Source organism: Acinonyx jubatus, chromosome D2 (genome assembly GCF_027475565.1).
Source record: "Acinonyx jubatus isolate Ajub_Pintada_27869175 chromosome D2, VMU_Ajub_asm_v1.0, whole genome shotgun sequence".
NCBI classification, from domain to species: domain Eukaryota; kingdom Metazoa; phylum Chordata; class Mammalia; order Carnivora; family Felidae; genus Acinonyx; species Acinonyx jubatus.
Window position 1 is genome coordinate 6,979,050 of NC_069393.1, and position 23,533 is coordinate 7,002,582.

At 45.3% G+C, this 23,533-nt stretch overlaps 1 protein-coding gene and 1 long non-coding RNA gene across 11 annotated transcripts in view; one reads left to right on the forward strand and one right to left on the reverse strand.

Moving 5' to 3' along the window:
• Positions 1-267: 267 nt before the first annotated feature.
• Positions 268-23,533, forward strand: part of LGALS8 (galectin 8) — a 30,107-nt gene continuing 6,841 nt past the window's right edge. For 3 of the 10 annotated variants that reach the window (XM_027046982.2, XM_027046981.2, XM_027046983.2), the window contains exons 1-5: positions 275-412; positions 12,506-12,639; positions 20,555-20,643; positions 21,295-21,505; positions 22,878-22,997. In XM_027046982.2, coding sequence (XP_026902783.1) covers positions 12,595-12,639; positions 20,555-20,643; positions 21,295-21,505; positions 22,878-22,997 — 465 coding nt within the window. In that variant the 5' untranslated portion in view covers positions 275-412; positions 12,506-12,594. Of the gene's footprint in view, positions 521-702; positions 842-1,279; positions 1,491-12,505; positions 12,640-20,554; positions 20,644-21,294; positions 21,506-22,877; positions 22,998-23,533 lie in introns of those variants that run through there. The other 7 variants (XM_027046976.2, XM_027046977.2, XM_027046978.2 and 4 more) reach the window with 7 other exon arrangements.
• LOC113595832 (uncharacterized) lies at positions 17,824-20,579 on the reverse strand. The gene is made up of 3 exons (XR_003416447.2): positions 20,153-20,579; positions 19,155-19,851; positions 17,824-18,410 (listed from the first exon to the last, which is right to left on the reverse strand). It is a non-coding gene; the product is annotated as an uncharacterized LOC113595832 (long non-coding RNA).

Sequence of the window (23,533 nt, forward strand, 5' to 3'; positions counted from 1 at the left end):
AAGCCCCGGGCCGAGGGAGCGTCAGCTTTCTCCTTTCCAACCCATTTCCGTCCACTCCCACCCCGACTACGGGGCAGGGGCAGGGGCAGGTGGGTGCGCTCGGGAATTTGTAAAACACACTCTGCCGTCCTCCCCCTCCGTTCGTCCCGCAGCAAGCCGGTCGCGTTCCGATCCCCGGAGGCTGTGCAGGAGGCCCGGCTGGGGGGCGGCCGCACGGCAGCAGAGCCCCGAGCACGCCCAGCAGACGGAGGCGGGGCCGACGGCGACGCCCCCGCGGAGCGCGAACCGGGAAATGGAAGCGGACTGACTCCTCTCGCTTCCCGTAGTCGCCCACGCATCCCGGGATCCCGGACGACGCGCGGCGGCGGAGAAACAGCCGGGTGCGTGGAGCGGCGGCCACGCCGATCCCGCGGTGAGTCGGACGGCGGCCATTCTCCGGGGCGGGGCGCCGCTGGGTGCTGCGGTGGGCGCGCCGGCCGAGGAGGGGATGCGGACATCGCTGTCTCCACTTTGGAGTTTGGTCGGTGGGACCTCTTGGGTGCACCCCGTCCCGCCGGTCCTCTCCGCGGCAGCGTGGGGCGGGGTGGCGGGAAAGCTCCCGGGAGGGAGCGGGTATCGGGAGCCGCGGCCCTTCCCGCTGCCCCGCCGCAGACCCTCCCCACCAGGTCTGCCTTCGCACCTGCTGGCCCCCAGCCAGATTGCCCGGGGTTCTCCTGCGCCACCTTTAAAAAGACAAGTTCTGTGCGTTTAGTGACAGACCTGCTTTGCTCTCCCGGACCCTGAGCACGTTGGTGCAAGATGCCGAGTCATTTGACTGCAGTGTTAAAGTTCGGAAACGGAGGTCATTGGAATTGCTTGGTCCGCAAAACATAATGATGGCTCTTTGTGAAGCGAATAAACTGCAGGACCGTCCGTGTGGCTCCTTTGGGAACAACCGGTTTCATGCAAGCCTGTGGATTAAATCGGGTCACTCTCTGGTCGCGATGTAAATTATGAATGTGGCTGTGGCATCTCTGTGTCCTTTCCCTCTGCTCGTATTCGCGCTTCCTGAATTTTCCGGAGCAGAAGGAAGAGTTTCGAGGTTTTGACTAACTCTAAATTAATGACCGTTTAGGGCATTCAGGTGGTAAACCAAGAAGGATGCAGTTTCTTGTTTTTCTTAATAGAAACTCATAGTTGTGGTTACTGCGTATTGTTCTTTGCTGCGATGAGAGAATTGGCGGAAGTAAAATGTAGGAAGTTTTACTTTCGTTTCTCTTTTAGTTGTGCTTGATGTCTTTCATCTTCGCTGGAGCTATTAAATGGTACTTCTGTCAGTGGGGTGCTTTCTTCTTTCAAACTGTGGCTAATGCGTAGCAACTGCCCCCTGCCCCCCGCCCCCCATAGTTTTAAGCCACAAGGAAAACTGTATCCTTGTTATTCAAGGGATTAGACTTTTTTCTTTTTGACTAGTTTCCTTTGGAGGAGGAAGAGGAATGCCTTCTATTAAAATAAGAGCTCAAGTTTATAAAGCACTTTCTTTCCATTGTTTTATTAATTCATTTAACCCTCAGGACAAACGTGTCAGGTGAATGCTATTATTTTCATTTTACCGATGAGATAAATGAGTATCTTTGGTAGTTGTACAGGACGATTTGCTATTATTTTATTTTTAGTAATTCCAAGTTAGAGAATTTCTAGGAGTGTATTGTTTTAAGTTTATTATTTGGTTTATTTCTGTTTGAGCAACCTCAGGATTTTGGTGGTAAAAATAAAGGACAGTTAGTGCTGATTTTACTTATCACAATTAACCTCTTCTCCTGCTTTAAGGTGCCTGCATGATCTGATAAACTTGTTTCTTGTTTTATTGAATAGTAGTTGACATAGAACATTGTGTTAGTTTCACTTGTAACATAGTGATTCAATAGTTATATGAGGTTTATGTTTGGAAAAATGTCTATTCGGGTCTTCTGCTCATTTTTTAATCTGATTGTTTGATGTTGAGTTGTAGGAGTTTTTTTTTATGTATTTTGGATGTTAACCCCTTATCAGATGCATTATTTGCAAATGTATTCTCCCATCCAGTAAGTTTCCTTTCTGTTAATGGTTTCCTTCACTATGCAAAAGCTTTTTATTTTGATGTAGACCCACTCGTTAATTTGTTATTAACAAAATGTGTTTTTGTTTTCCTTGCCTGAGGAGACAGATCCAAAAAAATACTGCTAAGATTGGCGTCAAAGAGCTTACTGCCTATGTTTTTTCTTTTAAGAGTTTTATGGTTTCAGGTTTTATATTTAAGTTTTTAATCCGTTTTAAGTTTATTTTTGTGTATGGCATAAGAAAGTGGCCCAGTTTCATTCTTTGGCATGTAGCTTGTCCAGTTTTCTCACCATCATTTATTGAAGAGACTATCTTTTCTCAATTCTTGCCTCTTTTGTCATAAATTAATTGACCACGTAACCGTGGGTTTATTTCTGCGCTCTCTGTTCTGTTCTATTGAGCTATGTGTCTGGTTTTTTTCCCCCTATGTGTCTGTTTTTGATTATGTACTTTGTAGTGCACTTTGAAATCTGGGAGCATGGTACCTCCAGCTTTGTTGTTCTTTGTCAAGATTGCTTTGGCTGTTTGTTTTTGGTTTTGTTTGTGGTTCCATACAGATTTTAGGATTGTTTGTTCTAGTTATGTGAAGAATGCCATTGGTATTTTGAAAGGGATTGCGTTGAATCTGTAGATTGCTTTGGGTAGTATGGGCATTTTAATAACATTAATTCTTCCAGTCTGTGAACATGACATATCTTTTTTTTTTTTAATTTTTTTTTTTAACGTTTATTTATTTTTGAGACAGAGAGAGACAGAGCATGAACGGGGGAGGGTCAGAGAGAGGGAGACACAGAATCTGAAGCAGGCTCCAGCCTCAGCTGTCAGCACAGAGCCCAACGCAGGGCTCGAACTCACAGACTGTGAGATCATGACCTGAGCCGAAGTCTGACGCTTAAGCGACTGAGCCACCCAGGTGCCCTGACATATCTTTTAACTTATTTGTGTTGTCTTCAGTTTCTTTCATCACTGCCTTGTAGTTTTGAGAGTACAGGTTTTTCACCTCAATGATTAAATTTATTCCTAGGTACTTGATTCTTCTTGATGCGATTGTAAATGGGATTGTTAATTTCTGTTTCAGAGAGTTCATTATTAGTGTACAGAAATGCAGCAGATTTCTGCGTATTGATTTTCAATCCTGCAAATTACTGAATTCTTTTATTCTGATAGTTTTTTGGCAGAGGCTTTAGGGTCTTTTATATGTAGTAGGTCATCTGGAAATAATGACGGTTTTACTTCTTCCTGTCCGATTTGGATGCCTTTTATTTATTTTTTCTTGCCTAATTGCTGTGACTAAGGCTTCCAAAACTGTGATGAATAAAAGTGGTATTGGTGGGCACACTTGTTCCTGATACGAGAGGAAGAGCTTTGAGCTTTTTGCTGTTAAGTGTGATATTAGCTGTAGGCCTGTATATGGCCTCTATTACATTTAGGTATGTTCCCTCTGTGCTCACTTTATAGAGATTTTTTATCCTAAGTGGATATTGAATGTAAGCTTTTTCTGTATCGAGATGTTCATATGATTTTCATTCTTTGTTTCATTAATATGGTGTATGACGTCAATTTGTGGATATTGAAACAACCTTGAATCCCCAGAATAAATCCCACTTGATCATGTGTATGATCCTTTTAATACACTGCTGAATTCAGTTTGTAAATGTTTTGTGGTGGATTTTTGCATCTATGTTCATCAGGGATATTGGCCTATAATTTTCTCTTTTTGTGTAGTGTCTTTCTATGGTTTTGGTATCAGGGTAATGTTACCCTTGTAGAATAAGTTTGGAAGTGTTCCTTCCTGTTCAGTTTTTTGGAATAGTTTGAGAAGAACAGGTCTTAGCAATTCTTGAAATGTTGGGGTGCCTGGGTGGCTTGGTTGGTTAAGTGTCTGACTGTTGATTTCGGCTCGGGTTATGATCTCATGGTTTGTGGGATCGAGCCCCACATTACGCTCTGTGCTGACAGTGTGGAGCCTGCTTGGAATTCTCTCTCTCCCTCTCTCTCTGCCCCTCCCCTGCACATGTGCGCTCTCTCTCTCTCTCTCTCTCTCAAAATAAATAAATAAATAAATAAAATAACCCCAATTCTTGAAATGTTTGGTAGAATTCACCTGTGAAGCTTTCTAGTATTGAATTTTTGTCTATTAGGAGTTTTTTGGTTACTGATTCAATTTCATTACTAGTAATTAGTTTCTTCAGGTTTTCAGTTTCTTCCTGATTCAGTCTTGAAAGATTGTATCCATTTCATGTAGGTTGTCCAATTTTTTGGCGTATGATCATTCCTAGTAGTGTCTTATGATCCTTTGTATTTCTGGATATCAGTTGTAACTTCTCTTTCATTTATGATTTTATTTTTTGGTCCCTGTCTTCTTCCTTCCTTTCTCTCTCCCCACCCCTCCCTCCTTCCTTCCCCTCCTTTCCTGCCTTCCTGCCTTCTTTCCTAGCAGGAGAGAGGGGCAGAGGGAGAGAGAGAGAATTCCAAGCAGGCTCTATGCTTAGTGTGGAGCCCAGTGTGGGGCTCAATCCCACAACCCTGGGATCATGATCTGAGCCTAAATCAGGAGTCAGACGCTCAACTGACTGAGCCACCCAGGCGCCCCTGTCTTTTTCTTGATGAGTCTGGTTAAAGGTTTATCTGTATTGTTTATCTTCTCAAAGAATCCTTTCATTGATCTTTACTTTTTTTGGTCTCTATTCATTTATTTCTGTTCTGATTTTTATTATTTCCTTCCTTTTACTAATTTTGTACTGTGTTCTTTTTTTCTATTTCCTTGAAGTTTAAGATTAGATTGTTTATTTTTTTTCTTTTTCTTTCTTTTTTTTTCTTTTTTCTTGAGGTAGGCTATGAACTTCCCTCTTGGAACTAGTTTTGCTGCATCCCATAGATTTTAGAATGGTGTGTTTTCATTTGTTGAAAGGTATTTTTTATTTCTCCTTTGACTTTTTTTCATTGGCCCTTTGGTTATTTAGTAGCGTGTTCTTTGGTCTCCACATGTTTGTGGGGTTTTTTTGTTTTCTTTTTGTAATTGATTTCTAGATTTCTAATTCCACTGTGGTTGGAAAAGTTGCTTATTATGATTTCAGTCTTCTTAAATTTATTGAGACTTATTTTGTGGCCTAACGTGATCTTTCCTAGAGAATTTGCATGTGTACTTGAGAAGAATTTGTAATCTGCTATTTTTGGAGGGGATGTTCTGAATGTATCTGTTCTGTCCACCTGGTCTAATGTGCCTTTCAAGGCCAGTGTTTACTTACTAATTTTCTGCCTGGATGATCTATACAATGATGTAAGTGGGGTGTTGAAGTTCCCTACTGTTACTGTATTGCTGTTAATTTATCCTCTTGTGTTTGTTAGTATTTGCTTTATATATTTAGGTGCTTCTGTGTTGGGTGAATAAATATTTATAACTGTTACATCTTCTTGTTGGGTTGATTTATCATTATGTAATGCTCCTTTGTCTCTTGTTTCAGTCTTTGTTTTAAAAACTGTTTTGTCTGGTACAAATATTGCTGTACCAGCTTGCTTTTCTTCCCTATTTGTGTAGAATGTATTTTCTATCCTTTCACTTTGAGTTGGTGTGTGTCTTTAGGTCTTAAGTGAGTCTCCTGTAGGCAGCATATAGATGTTGAAGAGAATGTTTTTTTTTCTTATTGCATGGTTTTTTTTTTCCAATTCCTTAATCCCTCATTTGCTGAAGATTAATTAACTATAACATCACAGGTTTATTTTCTATTTCTATTCTGTCCAGTTGATCTATGTGTCTATTTTTGTACCATATTGTTTTGAATACTGCAGTTTTGTAATATAACTTGAAATCTGGAATTGTGATACCTCTGGCTTTGTTTCTCCTTTTTTTTTTTTTTTTTTCCCAACGTTTATTTATTTTTGGGACAGAGAGAGACAGAGCATGAACGGGGGAGGGGCAGAGAGAGAGGGAGACACAGAAACGGAAACAGGCTCCAGGCTCCGAGCCATCAGCCCAGAGCCTGACGCGGGGCTCGAACTCCCGGACCGCGAGATCGTGACCTGGCTAAAGTCGGACGCTTAACCGACTGCGCCACCCAGGCGCCCTTGTTTCTCCTTTTCAAGATTGCTTCAGCAATTCAGGATATTTCATGGTTTCATACAAATTTTAGGATTGTTATAGTTCTGTGAAAAATGCTGTTGCTATTTTGGTAGGGATTGTGTTGAATATGTAGATTGCTTCGGGTAGCATACTTGTGGTTTTTCGGTAGCATCAGCATTTTAACAGCATTTGTTCTTCCAACCCACGAGCCTGGAATGTCTTTCCATTTGTGCCATCTTCAGTTTCTTTCACCAGTTTTCAGAGTACAAGTCTTTTACCTCCTTGGTTAACTTTATTCCTTAGATATTTTACCGTTTTTGGTGCAATTGGAAATGGGAGTTTTCTTAATTTCTCTTTCTACTGTTTCATTATTAGTGTATAAAAATGCAGTAGATTTTTGTACGTTGATTTGGTATCCTGTGGCCTTACTGAATTGCTTCAGCAGTTCTAGTAGTTCTTTGGTGTGGTCTTTAGGGTTTTCTATGCATAGTATTATGTCATCTGCAAATAGTGACAGGTCTTATTAACTAATTTGGGTCCCTGCTATTCTTTTTTCTTGTCTGACTGCTGTGGCTAGTACTTCCAGTACTGTGCTGAATAGAAGTGGTGAGAGTGAACATTCTTGTCTTATTCCTGACGTTAGGGGAAAACCTCTTCAGTTTTTCCCCATTTAGGATGGTATTAACTGTGGGTTTTCATATATGGATCTTATTATATTGAGATATGTTCCATTTAAACCTACTTTGTTGAGGGTTTTTCTCATGAATGGATGTTGTACTTTGTCACATATTTTTTCTGCATCCATTGAAACTACCGTATGGTTTTAATCCTTCTCTTATTGATGTGGTGTATCATGTTTATTGACTTGGGAATATTGAACCACCCTTGTATCCAAAAGTAAGTTCCATTTGATCGTAGTGAATGATTTTTTCAATGTATTGTTGGATTTGATATGCTAATATTTTGTTGAAGATTTTTGCATCTGTGTTCATCAGAGATATTGACTTGTAGTTCTCTTTTCTTGTGATACCTTTATTTGGTTTTGGTATCAGGATAATGCTGACCTCATAGAATGAATTTGGAAGTTTTTCTTCCTTTTATCTTTTTTGGAATAGTTTGAGAATAGGTAGTAACTCTTCTTTAAATGTTTGGTAAATTCACCTGCGAAGCCGTTTGGTCCTGGACTTCTGTTTATTGGGCATTTTTAATTTTCAGATTCAGTTTCATTGCTAGTAATCGGCCTATTCAAATTTTCTATTTCTTCTTCAATTTAGGTAGGTTATGTGTTTCTAGGAATTTATCCATTTCTTCTAGCTTGCCTAATTTGTTGGCATATAGTTTTTTATAATATTGTCTTACAATTCTTTGTATTTCTGTGTTGTTGTTCTTTCTCCTCTTTCATTTCTGATTTTTTTGGTCTTATTTAATGAGTCTGGGTAAAGGCATGTCAATTTTGTTGATCTTTTCAAAGAAAAGATCAGCTCCTGGTTTCACTAATCTGTTCTATTGTGTTTTTTAAGTTTCTGTATCCTTTATATCTGCTCTAATCTTTATTGTTTCCTTCCTTCTGCTGGTTTTGTTGTTTTTTTCTTCATAGTTCCTTGAGGTTTAAGGTTAGATTGCTTAGTTTGTTTTTTTATTTTTAATGTTTATTTATTATTTTGATAGAGACAGAGAGAGAGCAAGTGCAAGTGGGAGAGGGGCAGAGAGAGAGAGGGAGACACAGAATTCAAAGCAGGCTCCAGGCTCTGAGCTATCAGCACAGAGCCTGACATAGGGCTCAAACTCATGGACCACAGTATCATGACCTGAGCCAAAGTCGGACATTTAACTGACTGAGGCACCAGGTGCCCCTAGATTGTTCAATTTTTTATTTTTCTTCCTGAGGTAGGCCTGTATTGCTCTAAACTTCCCTTTTATAACTGCTTTTGCTGCATCCCAAAGATTTTGGACTGTTGTGTTTTCATTTGTGTCCATGTATATATTTTTTTATTTCCTCTTTGATTTTTTTGATTGACCCATCCATGGTTTAGTAGCATGTTTTAACTTCCATGTATTTGGCTCTTTCCACATTTTTTCTTGTGGTCAACTTCTAGTTTCACCAAAACTAGAAGAAAAGCTGCATGGTATGATTTTGACCTTTTTTAATTCATTGATGCTTGTTTTGTGGCCTGACATATGATCTGTTGTTGAGAATGTATACTTGAAAAGAATGTGTTTTCTGCTGTTTTAGGATGGAATGCTCTGATGTCTGTTAAATCCATCTGGTCCAAAGTGTCATTCAAAGCCACTGTTCTCTTGTTGATTTTCTGTTTGGATTATCTGTCCATTGATATGAGTGGGGTGTTCAAGTCCCCTACTATTATTGTATTACTATTGATTAGTTCCTTTATGTTTGTTATGAACCGTTTTATGTATCTGGGTGCTTCCATATCAGGTGCATAAGTATTTATAATTGTTATATCTTCTTGTTGGGTTGTCCCCTTTATGATTATATAGTATCCTTATTTGCCTCTTGCAGTCTTTGTTTTAAAGTCTGTTTTGACCAATGTAAGTATGGCTACTCTGGCTTTCTTTTTAAATCTGTTTGCCTGATGTTTCTCCATCCCTTTACTTTTAGCTTGCATGTGTCTCCTTCTATTCCGAATGATAGCCTTGCTTGATAGAGTATTATTGGCTGCAGATTTATTTCCTCTCAGCACTTTGAATGTATCATTCTATTCCCTTCTGGCCTGCATGGTTTCTGTTGAAGGATCAGCTGATAGCCTCATGGGGTTCCCCTTGTATGTAACTGTTTTCTTTTCTCTTGCTGCTTTTAAAATTCTCTTGTTGTCACTACTTTTGTGCCATTTTAATTACTGTGTGTCTTGGTGTGGACCACTTTGGGTTGATTTTCTTGGGGGCTCTCTGTGTCTCCTGGATCTGGATGTCTGTTTTCTTCCCTGGATTTGGGAAGATTTCAGCTGTTATGTCTTCAAATAACACTTCTGTCCCCTGTTTTCTCGCTTCTCCTCCTAGGATTCCTATAGTATGAATGTTGGGCTTGATGGAGTCACTGAGTTCCCTGTTCTCATTTTGCATAATTTGTTTCTTTCAACTGCTCAGCTTGATTGCTTTCCATTACTCTCTCCTCTAGGTCATTGATTCATTCTTCTGCTTTGGTACTCTACTATTTATTCCATTAGTGTATTTTAATTTCATCTATTGTGTTCCTCATCTTCGATTGTTTTTTTTTTTTTTTTTTTAATCTCTGTTCAGTGTCTCACTGACATCCTCCACTTTCTTCCTCAAGTCAGGTGTGTACTTTATGGCCATTACTTTGCATTGTCTATCTGGCATATTACTTGTCTCCCTTTTGCTTAGGTCTCCTCTGTGGTTTTGTCCTACTCTTTTGTTTGGAACATATTCATCTGTCTCCTCATTTTGTCTAACTCTCTGGGTCTGTTTCTTTGTGTTAGGAAAGTCACCTACATTTCCTGCTCTTGAAAATCATGGCTTTATGAAGAGGAGCTCCTGTCCACTGAGGGGTATCCTGTGTGTGTTGCATGCACCCTGCTGTTGTGGCTGAGCCACTTTTGACTTCAGCCCATTCATTTGCAGCGGCTGTCTTTGCCAGTTGCGGACAGTGTTTGGTCCCTGTGGTGTTAGTGGACCAGTCTCGGGCTGCCTTGGGCTTGAGTTGAGTCAGAGCAGGCATTTGCCAGAGATGCAGGGTGAGCCGTCTGTGTTGTTCCCTGAGAAGCTTTAAGTTGGTGGGTGGGGTCTGCAGTCAGAGCAGGTATCTGCCCCCAGCCCACTGCTGGGTCCACAGTCAGACTGGTGTGTGTGGTTATTGTCCCCTCTCCCCAGGGTGGGAGTCACCTAGGAGTGGTGCTGGCCCCGGTTGGGGCTGCTTGCACATGGCCAGGCTTGTGGCCTTTGTTTGAATGGGCTCCAGCGGAGAGCGTATTGGAGGGGGTGGACCCCCAACATGGGGGCTAGAGGGGTGCGGTGGGGCAGTGGTGTTAGCAAGGTTTGCCTGCTGCTGGTTTTCTCGCAGGAGAGGTCCTGAAGCAGAATGAGGCAGGCCTGGCTAGAAGGGGCAGATTCCTGAAGCAGTGGAAGCAACTTAAGCCGTGAATGTCAGCACAGCTTTGGCTCCCACAGGTGGCTGTGTGTTTATGCAGGGTGGGGAGAGGGAAATAGTGCTCACCAGGGTCTTTGCTCCTGGAGCAGTACCCTGTTGATCTCTGTTCCTGCTGGATGTGCTCTGAGATGAGTGAATACATCTCCCATGTGCCTCAGGCATTTTTCAAATTGCTGCTTACCTAGGCAGTATCTCTGGGCTGTTTGTTGAGCCATTTCTTTAAAGTCAAGGATTCAGCTTCTCTCCCTCCCGGCTTTCCCATAGCTGAGCCCACTGATTTTTAAAATTCCAGGTTTAAATCCCACTGGTTGTATGAACTCACAAAATTTAGCCCCTCCGGTTTTCAAAGCCTGATGTTACGGGGATTTGTCTTCCCTGTGGGGTCTTCTTGGTGTGATAGTCCGTTTCCCTTCTCTGCACCTGTGGGTTCCTCCCGCCTGGACTGTGTGTTTAGCTTTCCACTATGTCTCCACCCTTCCTACCCTCTTCTATGTGGTCTTTTTTCTTCATTTAGTTGTGGAGTTTGTTCTGCCTTTGGGCCATTTTCTGTTTTGTGCTGATACGAATGTTATGCGGGAACACCGTGAACTTAGGGTCCTCCTACTCCACCGTCTTCCCACAGTCCTCTACCTTGTGTGTTTTTGTTTTTGTGTTTTGTTTTGAAATCCATTCAGCCATCCTAAGCCTTTTGATGAGCATTTAGTCCATTTACTTTTTTAAAGTAATTATTGACAGGTATGTATTTATTGCCATTTTGTTGATGGTTTTCTGGTTGATTTTACAGTTCTCTTGCTCTCTTCTCTTGTGACTTTATGACTTTCTTTCATGTTATGTTTAGATTCCTTTCTGGGTTTTTTTGGTAATTTCTTGCATTTTCCCTTGGCTGATGTTCTCACTGTTCATTCGCTCTTCTCCCTGGTTCAGTAAGCATCTTTTTGACCATGACTTTGAACTCTTTATCGGGTACATTGTTTTGTTTTGTTTCATTCTTTTTCTGAAGTTTTGTCTTGTTCTTGTGTTTGGAACATACTGTTATGTCTCGTTTTGCCTAACTCTGTGTTTGTATGTATGAGGTAGTTCAGCTCTGTCTCCTGGTCTTCTTGTTCTTGAAGGAGTGGCTTTATGTGGATGTCCTATGTGGCACAGACACGCGCTCCCCCTTGGCCACCAGAGCCAGCTGCTCCAGGGTCCTCCCCTGCGGCAGGGCTACGACTGTGTACGTGCTCTGGTGGGCAGGGCTGGCCTCCTACCCCGCTGGCTGTTGGGCCTGGCTGAACCGCTTCAGGTTGCTCTGCTGGGCAGGGTTGCTGTCCTGTTGGCAGCAAGGCCATGCTGAGACATAAGGTTATGTGGGGCTCTCAGCAGTGTGCACCCCCTGGCATGAGCAGTCTAGAAAGCGGATTCTAAAATGGCGTCCGCCAGGATCAGCATGGCAGAATGAGAGAGCAAAATGACTGCCGCCGGTGTCTCGGTTCCCAGGGAGAGGCCCAGCTGTCCTAGCTTCTCTCGCAGATGCTCCAGGGTTAATAAGTGGGTCTCCTTCACCTCTGGTCTGTGTGTTTTTTGGTCTGGTATTTTTGTACTGGTTTCTGGGCCAAGGGAGTCTTCACACAGGCAGGCCCTTCAAGAATGGGTTTTCCTTCCCCTATAGTTCTGTAGTTTTCATGGGTGATTCCCTGTTGGTTCTGAAAGCCAGCTGTTTTGGGGGCCGGGCCATCTGTGCAGGATGGAAGGGTTGGTTGGGGTGCCTGATGTGAGCTTGAATCTCTGACTCCTCTGGGAAAATTTCCATGCCTTTGAGATCTGTCTGGACTGTGGAATGCCGTTGCCTGGGGTGTGGTTTTTCCATTCGTGAGGCTGTATCTCTGCCTCTTCTTGCGGAGGCTCTGTTCATCCAGATCCCAGGTCCCCTTCAAAAGGAGGTAGTCCATGTGTAGCAGTAGAGTCGCTGTGTCCGTGGGAGGGGGTGAGCTCAGGATCTTCCCGTGTGGCCATTTTGAGCCCTCTCCTCTACTAATGTATATTTTAAGTCACTGTTTCCTGTTTCCTGCTGATAATCCCAAATTGTTTGGTGTGTAAATACACGAGGGAAGAATGGGGGTCAGATCGTTGATGATAATAGCAACCTGTTATTTGGTAACTACCAGTAAACTAATATAACTTAAACTTGGAGACAGTTATGATATGAAGAAAAACGATGCATGCTAATTTTTCTTTCCCTCTGTTTTGATTTTACCCAGGACAGGTGCCTCCGTTTCAATCTGAGAAGTGTTAAAACCTTCGATCATACGTAGACTAGAGACCTCAATCAACGATAAGGTGGAAAAGAATGATGTTGTCCCTAAACAACCTGCAGAATGTCATCTATAACCCGGTAACTGATTCCTATGAAATCACTTTTTATCTGTGGCAGGATGTAGAGCAAATCCAATTGGATAGTAATTATCCATTCCTGGGGAGGGGAGACCATCAAATTCAGTGAACGTGTATGGAAAGTACCCACTGTGTGAGAGGGACTGTGCCGGTTGCTGCCCGAAAAACAGATGCGGCCCTCGGAGCTCGGTCTGGTGGAGGACAAAGTCACAGTGACCGTACAGGGTGGTGAGAACGTGTTCTGAATGGAGAGCATGGGGTCTGGTGGAGGGAAGCTGACTTTGGTGATGGGAAGATCATCACAAGACAGTACTTTAAAGGAAAATGGATTCATTGCTCTAAAAGTTTTTAATTTTCTTTCTTAATTAGACCCTGGTCATGAGAAGTAAATGTCTCAGCTTTTCCCTTGCCTTTCAAATACTGCTTCGTACTTGAGCAGGGAAAAGGCCAAAAGCTAGTGGCAAGATGGAGAAAGAGAAGAAAGAGAGTCTTGTGGTTCAAGGGCCTCAGGGACTGCAGTTGCTGGAACTTTCAGTGTACGTCCTTGGAAATAATGAACTGGTTTTAGTTTTACGTGGTGATTAAGAGTCTTTAGAAATGTCTAGTTTCCACATATATGAAGCTGGATCCTGAATTTAGGTCTAAGATAGAGTTACTTTTTTTTTTTTTAAATAACCCCCTGTCCCCAGAGACTCATGGGCAAGAGGGATGGTGAGGGTCCCCGAAGCATGACCCTGACCCAGTCTCATTTTCTTGTTATTTACTTTGTCGTTGTAACTCTTTTTCTTAACCTAAGCTTTGACGTCATTGTGCAGAATGAGGTACCATCGCCACATCAAGCAAAACTCAGTTTTAGAAGAAATAGCCTTAAATAGTACTGGCTTCAAAAGGAAGACTTACTGCATTTGAAGTCAGTGAGACATTTAAGATGCTTTTCTGGATCCCAGAGTTCAAAACATCTCAAGGTTGTAGACTGACTTTCTGCAAAGGTTAAAAAAAAAAAAAATGCTGCCTGTCAAGGGTGACTGAAGTACCGTGTTGGCTCTGGCCTGGAGGGGGAGGGATGGTCAGGTTACACTCCTCAGTTCTGAGCTTCAGTAAGATGACTTCTGTGAACATTACTCTGAAAGCAGTTTTGCACGTTAACGTGCGCGCGCATCTTGATGCGAGCACACGGACAGTTCCCGATTTTCTGGGGTTAGCACAGGCAGCTCTAGGGTTGAAACACATCGACGCTGACGTTCACTTCCTGAGGAAGGGCCTGGGGAAGTGGTGCTGCCCCAGGGCAGGAAATGCAGCCAGGGCTCCCAGAAGGCCTTGCTGCCGTTCTGAGCATGGTTCGTGGTGACAGTGTCCCAAAGCAAATAATTTTGGCAGATAGCATATGTACGTATATATATGTATATGTATAGTCTCTTCTCACAAGCAGAAAAGGATGGAGGTAGAAAGATTGAACTTAATAGCAAAAATGACATTGAACTCTGTCTTTAAATTTCATTTCTTAAATACTCGCAGCGCTGAGCACGCACACTCGGCTCCAGCTCTCCCTCAGGGTTTTGACTGATCACTAACAAAATAACCATAACGCAAGAAAGTAGTGTTTTTGAAGGCTAGCTGGTACAGTATCCCGGCTGATTACCTTAAAATCTCAGGAATTTTAGCAGCGGCTCAGATTGGCTGTTGTGAGTTAATAGGCCACTTGTAACCATTCGTTCCACCTGGCGCTCAAAAGCTCACCATTCCGCTCTGCTTCGGAAGCTTGCTTCCACATGATCTTTTTCTCCTTTGTCCCTTACCATTTGACCTTAAAACAAAACAGTAAAATCTTTTAACCTCCGAGGTCCCTTCCAGCCTCTGTTCCCTTGTTCTTCCCTTGCTGGTCCCGGTCCTGAGAGCATCAGCGTCTGTTTCTGCGGACTTGATATCCTCACCACAGCTCTGCCCTCTGGTTTTTGTTTTTGTTGTTTTTTTACTCTTTCTTAAATTTTTTTCAACTCTTTCTTAATTTCTTTCTTGTCTTCACTAGTTGTGTCTTTTGCTTTCTCTTTGTGTCTTTCCTGATCATCGTCAGACCTTTTGAGCGTGTACACAGTGTATAAATTGTTCCGGCCTTTTACCTGAGTCTCCCGCTTCTTAGACTTAGTTCAAAACCAAAGTCATGTCTTCCTCCCTGGATCAGCTCCCCTCTCTTGGGTTTGTTTCCGTTTCTGTCCGTGTCTTTCTGCTGTTTAACTTCTGCTGTTCCCGTGCCGCCAAGCCCCGCATAGTTTGAACAGAAGCTGCGTTCAGAATTTCATTTCATTTGTGTCAAACGTCAGTGGCTTTTCCTTTATCATCATCGTCTTTAAAATCTGAAGAGAGTATGTGTAAACCATTTGTAAGAATTCAGAGTATTTGAGGGTTTCACGAACACGTAAAATTGCCATCTACCCTGTGCTCAGTTCCCCTCCCTGAGGACAGTCACATTCAGCAGGTTTTGCAGATCCTTCCTGAGAACACACGTGAGTGTCCGAGCGTGCGTGTTGTGTGTATCACTTCATAGATCTGTTTGCTTCCGCATCTGGGTCGTACAGTAGGATCCCCCATTTTACCGAGTGCTTCGCACAGAGCGAGGGCTCGTGGCAGCCCGCTTTTCCAACAGCATTTGCTCTCTTTTGCTCTCTTCATGTCTCTGTGTCACAGTTTGGAGATTCTGGCAATATTTCAGACTTTTTCATTATTATCATATTTGTTATGGCGATCGGTGATTACAGCTTCCTGAAAGCTCAGATGATGGTTTGCTTTTTTAAGCAATATTTTTAAGTTAAGGAATGCACTTTTTTAAAGATATAATGCTATTGCACACTTAATAGACTGCAGTATAATGTAACCGTAACTTTTTTTTTAAGTTTATTTTGAGAGAGAGAGAGAGAGCATGCACAAGCAGGGGAGGAGCAGGGAGATGAGAGAGAGAATCCCAAGCAGACTCTGTGCAGTCAGCTCAGAGCCCGATGTGGGGCTCGAACCCACGAACTGCAAGAACATGACACAAGCTGAAATCAAAAGACGCTTAACTGACTGAGCCACCTGGATACCCCGAAACAACTTTTTTATGCACTGGGAAACCAAAAAATTTATCTGAATAGCTTTATTGCAGTGTTCACTTTATTGAAGCGGTTTAGAAACTGAACCCACAATATCTCCGAGGTATGCCTGTATATAAACTGTTGTGTATGCGGCTTTTTTCCATTTGATACATTTTGGAGAGACTGGCACACTTACAGCTTCTCACTTATTTTCATGGCTGCATAATTGGGCCACTGTATGGATATACTCTAACTCCTTTAACCAGTTTCCATTAAAGGACTGTTTCCTTTTGTGATTGTATCTAGTGCTGTGATGTACATCCCAGTATATGCGTCTTTAAGCATACGTGCCAGTATTTTATAGGATAAATCTGTAAAAGCGGAATCACTGGGCCAAAAGATATGATTGCCATTTCATTATCTTTTTTTAATCTTCTGTATTTTTCCGTGTCCGAGATGTTGACAGTCTTCCCGTATCGAAAGGACTTCCTTGATATGACTGTCCAGCCTGACCGATTGATCGTTCTCTCCTTTCTCTCTCATTGGCTGCAGCAAGGTCTCCGACACACACCCCATTGTGATGATTCACTGGCACACTCCTGCTCACGTCTGTGACTTACTCTAGTGAAGTGATAGCAAAGTCATAAAGGGAGAGGCACCTGGGGCAAAATCTAAGGGGGACCAGGCGCAAGGTCCCGTGGGTCCTCTCTCAGTGGAGTCACCCAAGATGGACTTAAATCCCCCAGCAGCAAGCTGTCACGGTGCATGTGAAACGTCGCCTACCGGGGAAGCTTATCAGAGACTCACTGCCGGAGATCGTATCTGGGGCCGGTCTCGCAGACTGCTTCTGCCTAGCACATACCGAAATTCCAGACTCCTGGAAGGAGAGCAGGTTTTTAGCATAAACTGGATTGTTTGCACACAGTTGGCGAACAGGAGACCACCCTTTTCCGTGTGGGTGGTGGGTGCCGTCCCCAAATCCAAGTTCCTAGACACCAGCCAAGGGCCAACCTCGTAAGGAGGCCACCTTTCAAGGACAGCAGTCAGTTCTGCTTTGTTCCCTTTTCTGCACACTCCCTCGCTTTACAAACCCATCGAGGCTTGGCCCCTGACTTTTCCTTCCTCTCAGTTTATCTACCTGGATATCTTTAATAATCACCTCTGCTCTGACTTTAGAGCATGAGTTCTGGCCCTTCACTTAACTTGTGCTGAATCTCCCACTCTGTTCAGTCATACAGGCTCTTTCTTAGATGTCCTGCTGAGCCGTCGCACGGGAAGCGTTCAGAACTAAACTCCTCATCATCCTTCTGAGTCAGTTTCCTCCCCAGTTTCACCATTTTAGTTGGTGGCCCGATACAGATGGTTTCCTTTGAAATATTTCTCGTACCTCGCTCTTCCTCTCCCCGCCCGCAGTGTCTGCTTCCATCAGCCTGGATTATGTTTTCTCCTTATGCCAGGCTTCCTGCAAGTAGCCAGTCTCCCAGATAACCCCTGCCCTCGGGCACATTTTTACTCCCCTGGACTGTTGTTCCTAAACCCCGTTTTCATTATATCATCCTTTTTGTTTTTAACATATTAAAAAAAATTGTTTTCATGTTTAGAGAGAGAGTGTGCGTGGGGAGAGAGAGAGAGAGAGAGAGAGAGAGAGAGAGGGAGGGAGGGGGAGAGAGGGAGAGAGGGGGAGAGAGGATCCCAAGCAGGCTCCACCACTGTCAGTGCAGAGCCTGGGGCGGGGCTCGAGCCCACGAACCAGGAGATCATGACCTGAGCGGAAATTAAGAGTCCGACGCTTAACCAGTTGAGCCACACAGGTCCCCCTCGTTGTATCTCTCTAAAATCTGACCCTGCCTGTCTGGCACTGCTCCCTTGCTGCTTACTCTCTAGCAGACATGTTTTATCTTTTCCTGCCTCTCTGCTTTTGTAAATGGACATTTCTACCCGAACTGGCTTTCTCCTCCTAAGCTCCCAGCTCAAATCACACCTCCACCATAAAGTGTGTCTGGGCAGCTCGGAACTCTTTATACACGTTTCTGAAGCTCTGATTTGGCACTGGCTTACCACCCCATATTTTAAGCCGTTGAGTCAGTCGTGGTTTGTAGTTGCGAGCATAAAAGCCAGTCTCTAAGCAGAGATGATTAATTTATTAATTGCTAAACTAAGATTTATCAAACGATACTGCGTGGTTCTCCGGATCGCTGGTAGGGTTGAAGAACCGGACTTGGCAAGGCCTGGTCACGGACAACGTCCAAAGTCCCGCCTGAAGTGTTTCCGCGAGACCTCTGGCGCCACCCCCTGGACACAGGTGGTACTGGCAACACCGCCAGCGCCTCGTCTGCGCCTGCGCGTGGCCGCTGCCCGCTGCCCGCTGGCGGAGCGAACGCCGCCTGATTGCGGCTTCTTGGCCCTGGCTCCAACTTGGAGTCTGAGGCGGGGCTACTGAGTGACCGGGTTTCGCCGTACACCCTTGCCGCTCGCTGCAGTCTGGGTGAGGCCGGATGTTCGCCAGGTGGAGAGGATCTTCCAGTCGTGGAAGGAGACTGTGATTCTGAACAGCCAGAGGGGCACGTTTCTCCTCTACTACTCCTTCCACGGGTATCTGACTTCTTCCCGGCTGTGCTAGAAGCGCCTCACGGATGGGCCGTCGTGCGTCTTTCTAGCTGGAGTCCACCCACAACCGTCGTGTGGAGCAGACACTGAATAAGTAACCCTGAAACAGGCGAAGCGGGATGAGTCAGGATGTTTTGGGAGAAAACACTACACTCAACGAGTGGGGCTTAAGCTTCTGGTATCGTCTCCAGAGGGAGCGTAACTGTGTTTTAATTTTTTTCCACATAAATTATTTGCGAAGCATCAAAGCTTGAAGTTGCCTACAAAATCATGCCCTTCTCGCTTTTCACAGGAGCGGTTTTGAGTTGAGTCTGTGGGCTGCAGGGCATTTTGTGTTACGTGGCCCAGGTCCCTCGAGGGTTACATCATTTAGGGTGCTCTCCCAAGCAGAAAGCATTCGTCCAGATGCCGAAAACAGCAAGTGACTAAAATGTTCAGCGCTGTTGTTTCTTAGACTGGAACAACTGAGTAACGATCGCAAAGAACGTATTAGCAGTGATGGGAATAGATTATTGGTCTCCGAAAGCCCTTTCCAACCCTAAAATTATGCAACAAAACTTGCGGTTATAAAGATATAAACGCTTATTTTCGGGAAAATCTAAAAATACATGATGAAAAACAATCCCGTCCCTCAAGAAAACTATTAACATTTTTGGCTTATTTCTTTTTTTAATGTTTATTATTAACTTAGTTGGGATCAAACCGTGTATAGTTTTGTAGGCTCTTTTCTCACTAATATTGTCCCTAACATTTTTGCATTATTAAACATTCTGCATCAATAGAATTTGAATAGGCGTAAGACTTGAAGCTACAAAAGCAGGTCTCAGTTCATTAAGAGACTTACGCTGAGGAAGGGAATCCGCCGCGGCCCGGAAGATCAGGGTGCGAGCGGAGGGCCTTCCACGTTCTCTGCACAAAACCCACGGCTTTGACGGGCGGCTGCGGCCACACCGTGCACATCTGGGGGGTGTTCTTGGGTGTGACGGGCGCTGCTCATCCCAGCCGCCCTGCCCGCTGCGTCTGCCGTGATGCCAGATGCCCGCCGGCCTCGGTTACTTCCGGTTTTCGTTCATCTCTGCCCGTCGGTTAAGGCCACGACCCGCGCTGCTCGTCCTGCGTGTGGGGCTGCCAGAACCCCGGCACCGGGCTGGCGGGAGCGCGTTCGTCTGACCTCGGTCCTGGGGATGTAAAGGAGCCGGCCCGCCCCGTGCAGCTCCCGGGCCGGGCCGGGTGTACGGTGCCACGGCCCAGGGTCCGGAAAGGGCTCCATGGAGGAGACCGCGCTTGAGGCGAGAATTTCAGCTTAGGAGCAACCAATCCGCAACCACTTGGATGTGCCCTCTCTTGTTTTAGGCCTCAGCTCTTGGTGACCGGCTACCTTGGAGAGGTTTTAGCATGCGTGACACAACTCGGGGGAGCTTGGCGGGAGGTCTGATGGGGTCCGGCCGGCTTGGCTTGCTCCGACGCTCCCGAGCGGAAGAGGGTGGGGGTTGTGATGCCGCGGACGCAGCCGGTGGACGGGGAGCGTGGTGGAGTCACCCCTGCGGAAGGGGAGCGACAAGATCTGATGGTGCGTCCGGCCCCAGACAAAGAGGTGGGGCTCCGGGTGATGAGGGGGCAAGAGGAGACACGGATACCGTGTCGAACCCAAGCCCGGGACCGGGTCAGGCCACGGTCGGGGGGGCGGAGGGGGGGGTTGCTGCTGCGTCCGGAGAGGCCACAGGCGCCCAGGGTCATCCCTGAGGTCTCGTGGTTCTGGTTTCCAGCAGGGCCGGTGAGCTGTGGGCGGGAGGCCTGGCAGGGATTAGACACCCCCATCCCAGGTGTGGGGGAGGGGCTCACCTGGTGCCCCTCTACAAGCGGCCGGTGAGTGTCCCGGCCTCCATCAGTGTGGGCAAGGGACCTGGTGTGGTCTGGGTCCTGCCGTCGGGATCATCCATGGAATGTTAGGAAAAGGGGAGGGGGAGGGGACCTGACTTCCAGCAAGTTGTTTTTTCTAGATCATAATTGTCCTATTAAGTATCTTATTTCACAAAGCCCCCGGCCAAATAAAATGTTCTGTGAACTTTTGCTGTGTCTTTTCCCACAGAACTCAGGTGTATAGATATTGTCACTATCTCAAGCTGTTTGAACAGTGATTTGGAAAATGCTAGATTCTGAGCAGATTTGTATGCAGACTTTCAAAATGTAGTCTTTCCGTTTTGTTTATGTAAACGTAACATTTGTTACAATCATTTTTCCTAGGTAATCCCCTATGTCGGGACGATTCCTGAGCAGTTGGAGCCTGGAACTTTGATTGTGATACGTGGGCATGTTCCTTGTGATTCGGACAGGTAAAAACCATGGTGTGAGATGGAGGAAGTGACTAAGCTGTCTTCTCGTGACTGTGGAACAACCACAGAAACTGATGTGGGGAGACCATTTTGATACTCTTGAGGCCAAGGTGCCGAGGAGACTGGAATGAAGACCGAAATCAAAAAACTTGAGTTTTTCATTTTATTGTTCGAAGTGTGGTTGGAATATGATCAGATACACGGTTAATGACAGGGACTGTGGTCAGACACCAGGGACGAGGTCCCCACGGCATCTCTGAAGATCGATTTCGGGCTGTTTTGTCTGAGGCTCGCTTTGGGCACAAATTGCAGACTAGGCAGTGTCAGGGCCGGGCCAGCTCTCTGTGGCTGATGCCCGGGTAACAGTGGTTTAAATAAGTGAAAGTGAAGTCTGAAGGAGAAAGCCCAGACATTTCCAGGTGACTGTCATCTAGAGAAGCAGGCTTCGGGGTCACCGTTCTGCTGTCCCCAGGGCGAGGTCCTTCCTGTTTCTCCTGGCTCGCGGCAGCTAGAAGCCCGGCCCTCACTTCCATGTTCTGGGTAGCTGGGTGGGTGCGCGGGGGTGAGTCGCGGGTCACTCAGCTCGCCAGGCCTCCACCTGCAGCCCACCCCCTGGCTGCCCGCGACCCTCCCTCCTCCTCACTCCCGCAGGTTCCAGGTGGATCTGCAGTGCGGCAGCAGCGTGAAGCCCCGCGCCGACGTGGCCTTTCATTTCAATCCACGCTTCAAGTGGTCCGACTGCATCGTCTGCAATACTCTGAAAAATGAAAAATGGGGATGGGAGGAGATCACCTACGACACGCCTTTCAAAAAAGAAAAATCTTTTGAAATTGTGATTATGGTGTTGAAAGACAAATTCCAGGTGGGTTTGGGAGAATGAAGGTAATGAGAAGTGGCACCCAAGGCAGGCTTGCGCGTTGGCGAACCCGCCCTTACGTTACTTAAGTCTAGAGAAAGAGTGGCTTTATCGTTTTGCCCTGAAGTAGGGGCACGGTGGGTACCTAAGTGTGAGCTGGGGCGCAGCTTCTGCCTGTGCCTCGTGGCATCCGGAACTGTGGGGCCAGGGCCTCCAGACCTCTTTGTGTGTGGCATTTCTGCTGCACAGCCGAGCTTACTTCTGAATTGGCGCAGAGCTGTATAAATTGTGGGAGAGTAAACTGTGGTCACCGTCACCCGGGGCGGGGGTTGGGAATCTGGAACTAACAGATCGACGGGGAATCCTGCCACAAGTCCTTCAGGATTGTGAGATTCTAGATCCCGAGTTCTTAGCAGTCCCGCCGCTGGCCTCATCGAGCGGTCTAGACACAGTGCTTATAGTGCGTACGTGTGATGGAGAGGGTGGCCCTAGAGCTTTGGATGCACCTGCCCGCAAGCCCCGTAGAACCTCGAGCCCCCCAGACTAGAGAGAGATTCGCACAATTTAGCGTGAAAACCTCCCATCTCGGGCGCGGACTCCATTCTTCGCTCCCTTCCCTGGCTTCTTGGGCGCTTGTACCTGTACCTCCTCTAAAACCCTTGTTCCTGTCCCGTTGTGCGTTTTCCTGTGTTTATTTTACGTGCCAAGGGGATTTTAAGCTCCTTGAGGTCCGAGACCGTTTCGTATCCTGCTTGTTTTCCCGACATTCCCTATTTGGGAGGGAAGGACAGGGAGTGGGTTGCCGTCAGGCAATGTGCTGTGGACACTCACGGGAGTGACTTGATCACAACAGCAGCCCCTTTCTTCAGGAAGAGCTTTGTCCTGCTCTAAGCAAGAATCGCAGATAAACTGAGTAGCTTGCCCATGTCCGTTCATTCAGGATTCAACAAATATTTACTGAAAGCCTGCCACGTGCAGCGTCCTCTTAGAGTGTGGTCCTCAAGGAGAGCAGGTGGGCAAGCTTGCCGGGCAGATTGCTAACCTGGGTTCTCAGGCCTAGTGCATCCAGGGAACCTCTGAACCCCGGATGCCTCCTGTACACACGTAGGTGCACACATGCATGTAATATATTCATGAATGCCTAATTGGTGTGGAGGGAGAGGGTCCACGGTGACTAATCAGATCAGAGCTCAAAGGAAGTTAAGAACCACTGCTAGTGTTATGGATGCTTTCAGTCACACTTTGATCAGACGGGTAATGTGCAGACCTGGGGGAAGAGGTATAAAATGAAACCCAAGGAAACGGGATTTAAATTTGGACACGTTAACATATTAACTTTTTTTTTCTGGGGGTGGCGGGGCGTTCTGTGTCCATCTAGGTGGCGGTAAATGGGAAACATATCCTGCTCTATGCCCATAGGATTAGCCCGGAGAAGATAGACACTCTGGGCATTTATGGCAAAGTGAATATTCACTCAGTTGGTTTTAGCTTCAGCTCGGTAAGTACCCTTCCATAGCTTGGGGTCTTTGATGATGTTTTCTGATGAAATGGTAGCAAGTATCTTTAATTAACATCTTCCTTTAAGATAAAAATACTATAAATGTCTCCATCATGAGTATGTTAATTTCCTAGAAACAAAGCTTTCAGACTAGTAGTGCGCCATTTAGTGCTCTAATGTCTGTAGGATCTTAAATCTAGTATGGTTCTGAGAACAACAATAAAAAACCCCAAACAGTAATTACAAAATAAAACCCTTTGGAACAGGGGCTAATTCCCTGACACAGGTGAACAGAGGAGGATTTCTCCTGAGATCACTTCCTAGAAGCGGAATGTCTTGAGAGGGTATTTGCATTTTAAGTTATGACAGATACCGCTAGCTTGCCCTTCAAGAAGATTCTAGCAGTGTGCAGTCTCAGCAGCTGTGCCCATCTGTCACATTCCTCTCGACACTCGTTCTTAGGCTCTTTGAGGTCTGTCCATCTGATAACGGGGCAGAGGACGACCCTAATGTTAAGTGCATTTTTGGATCATGAT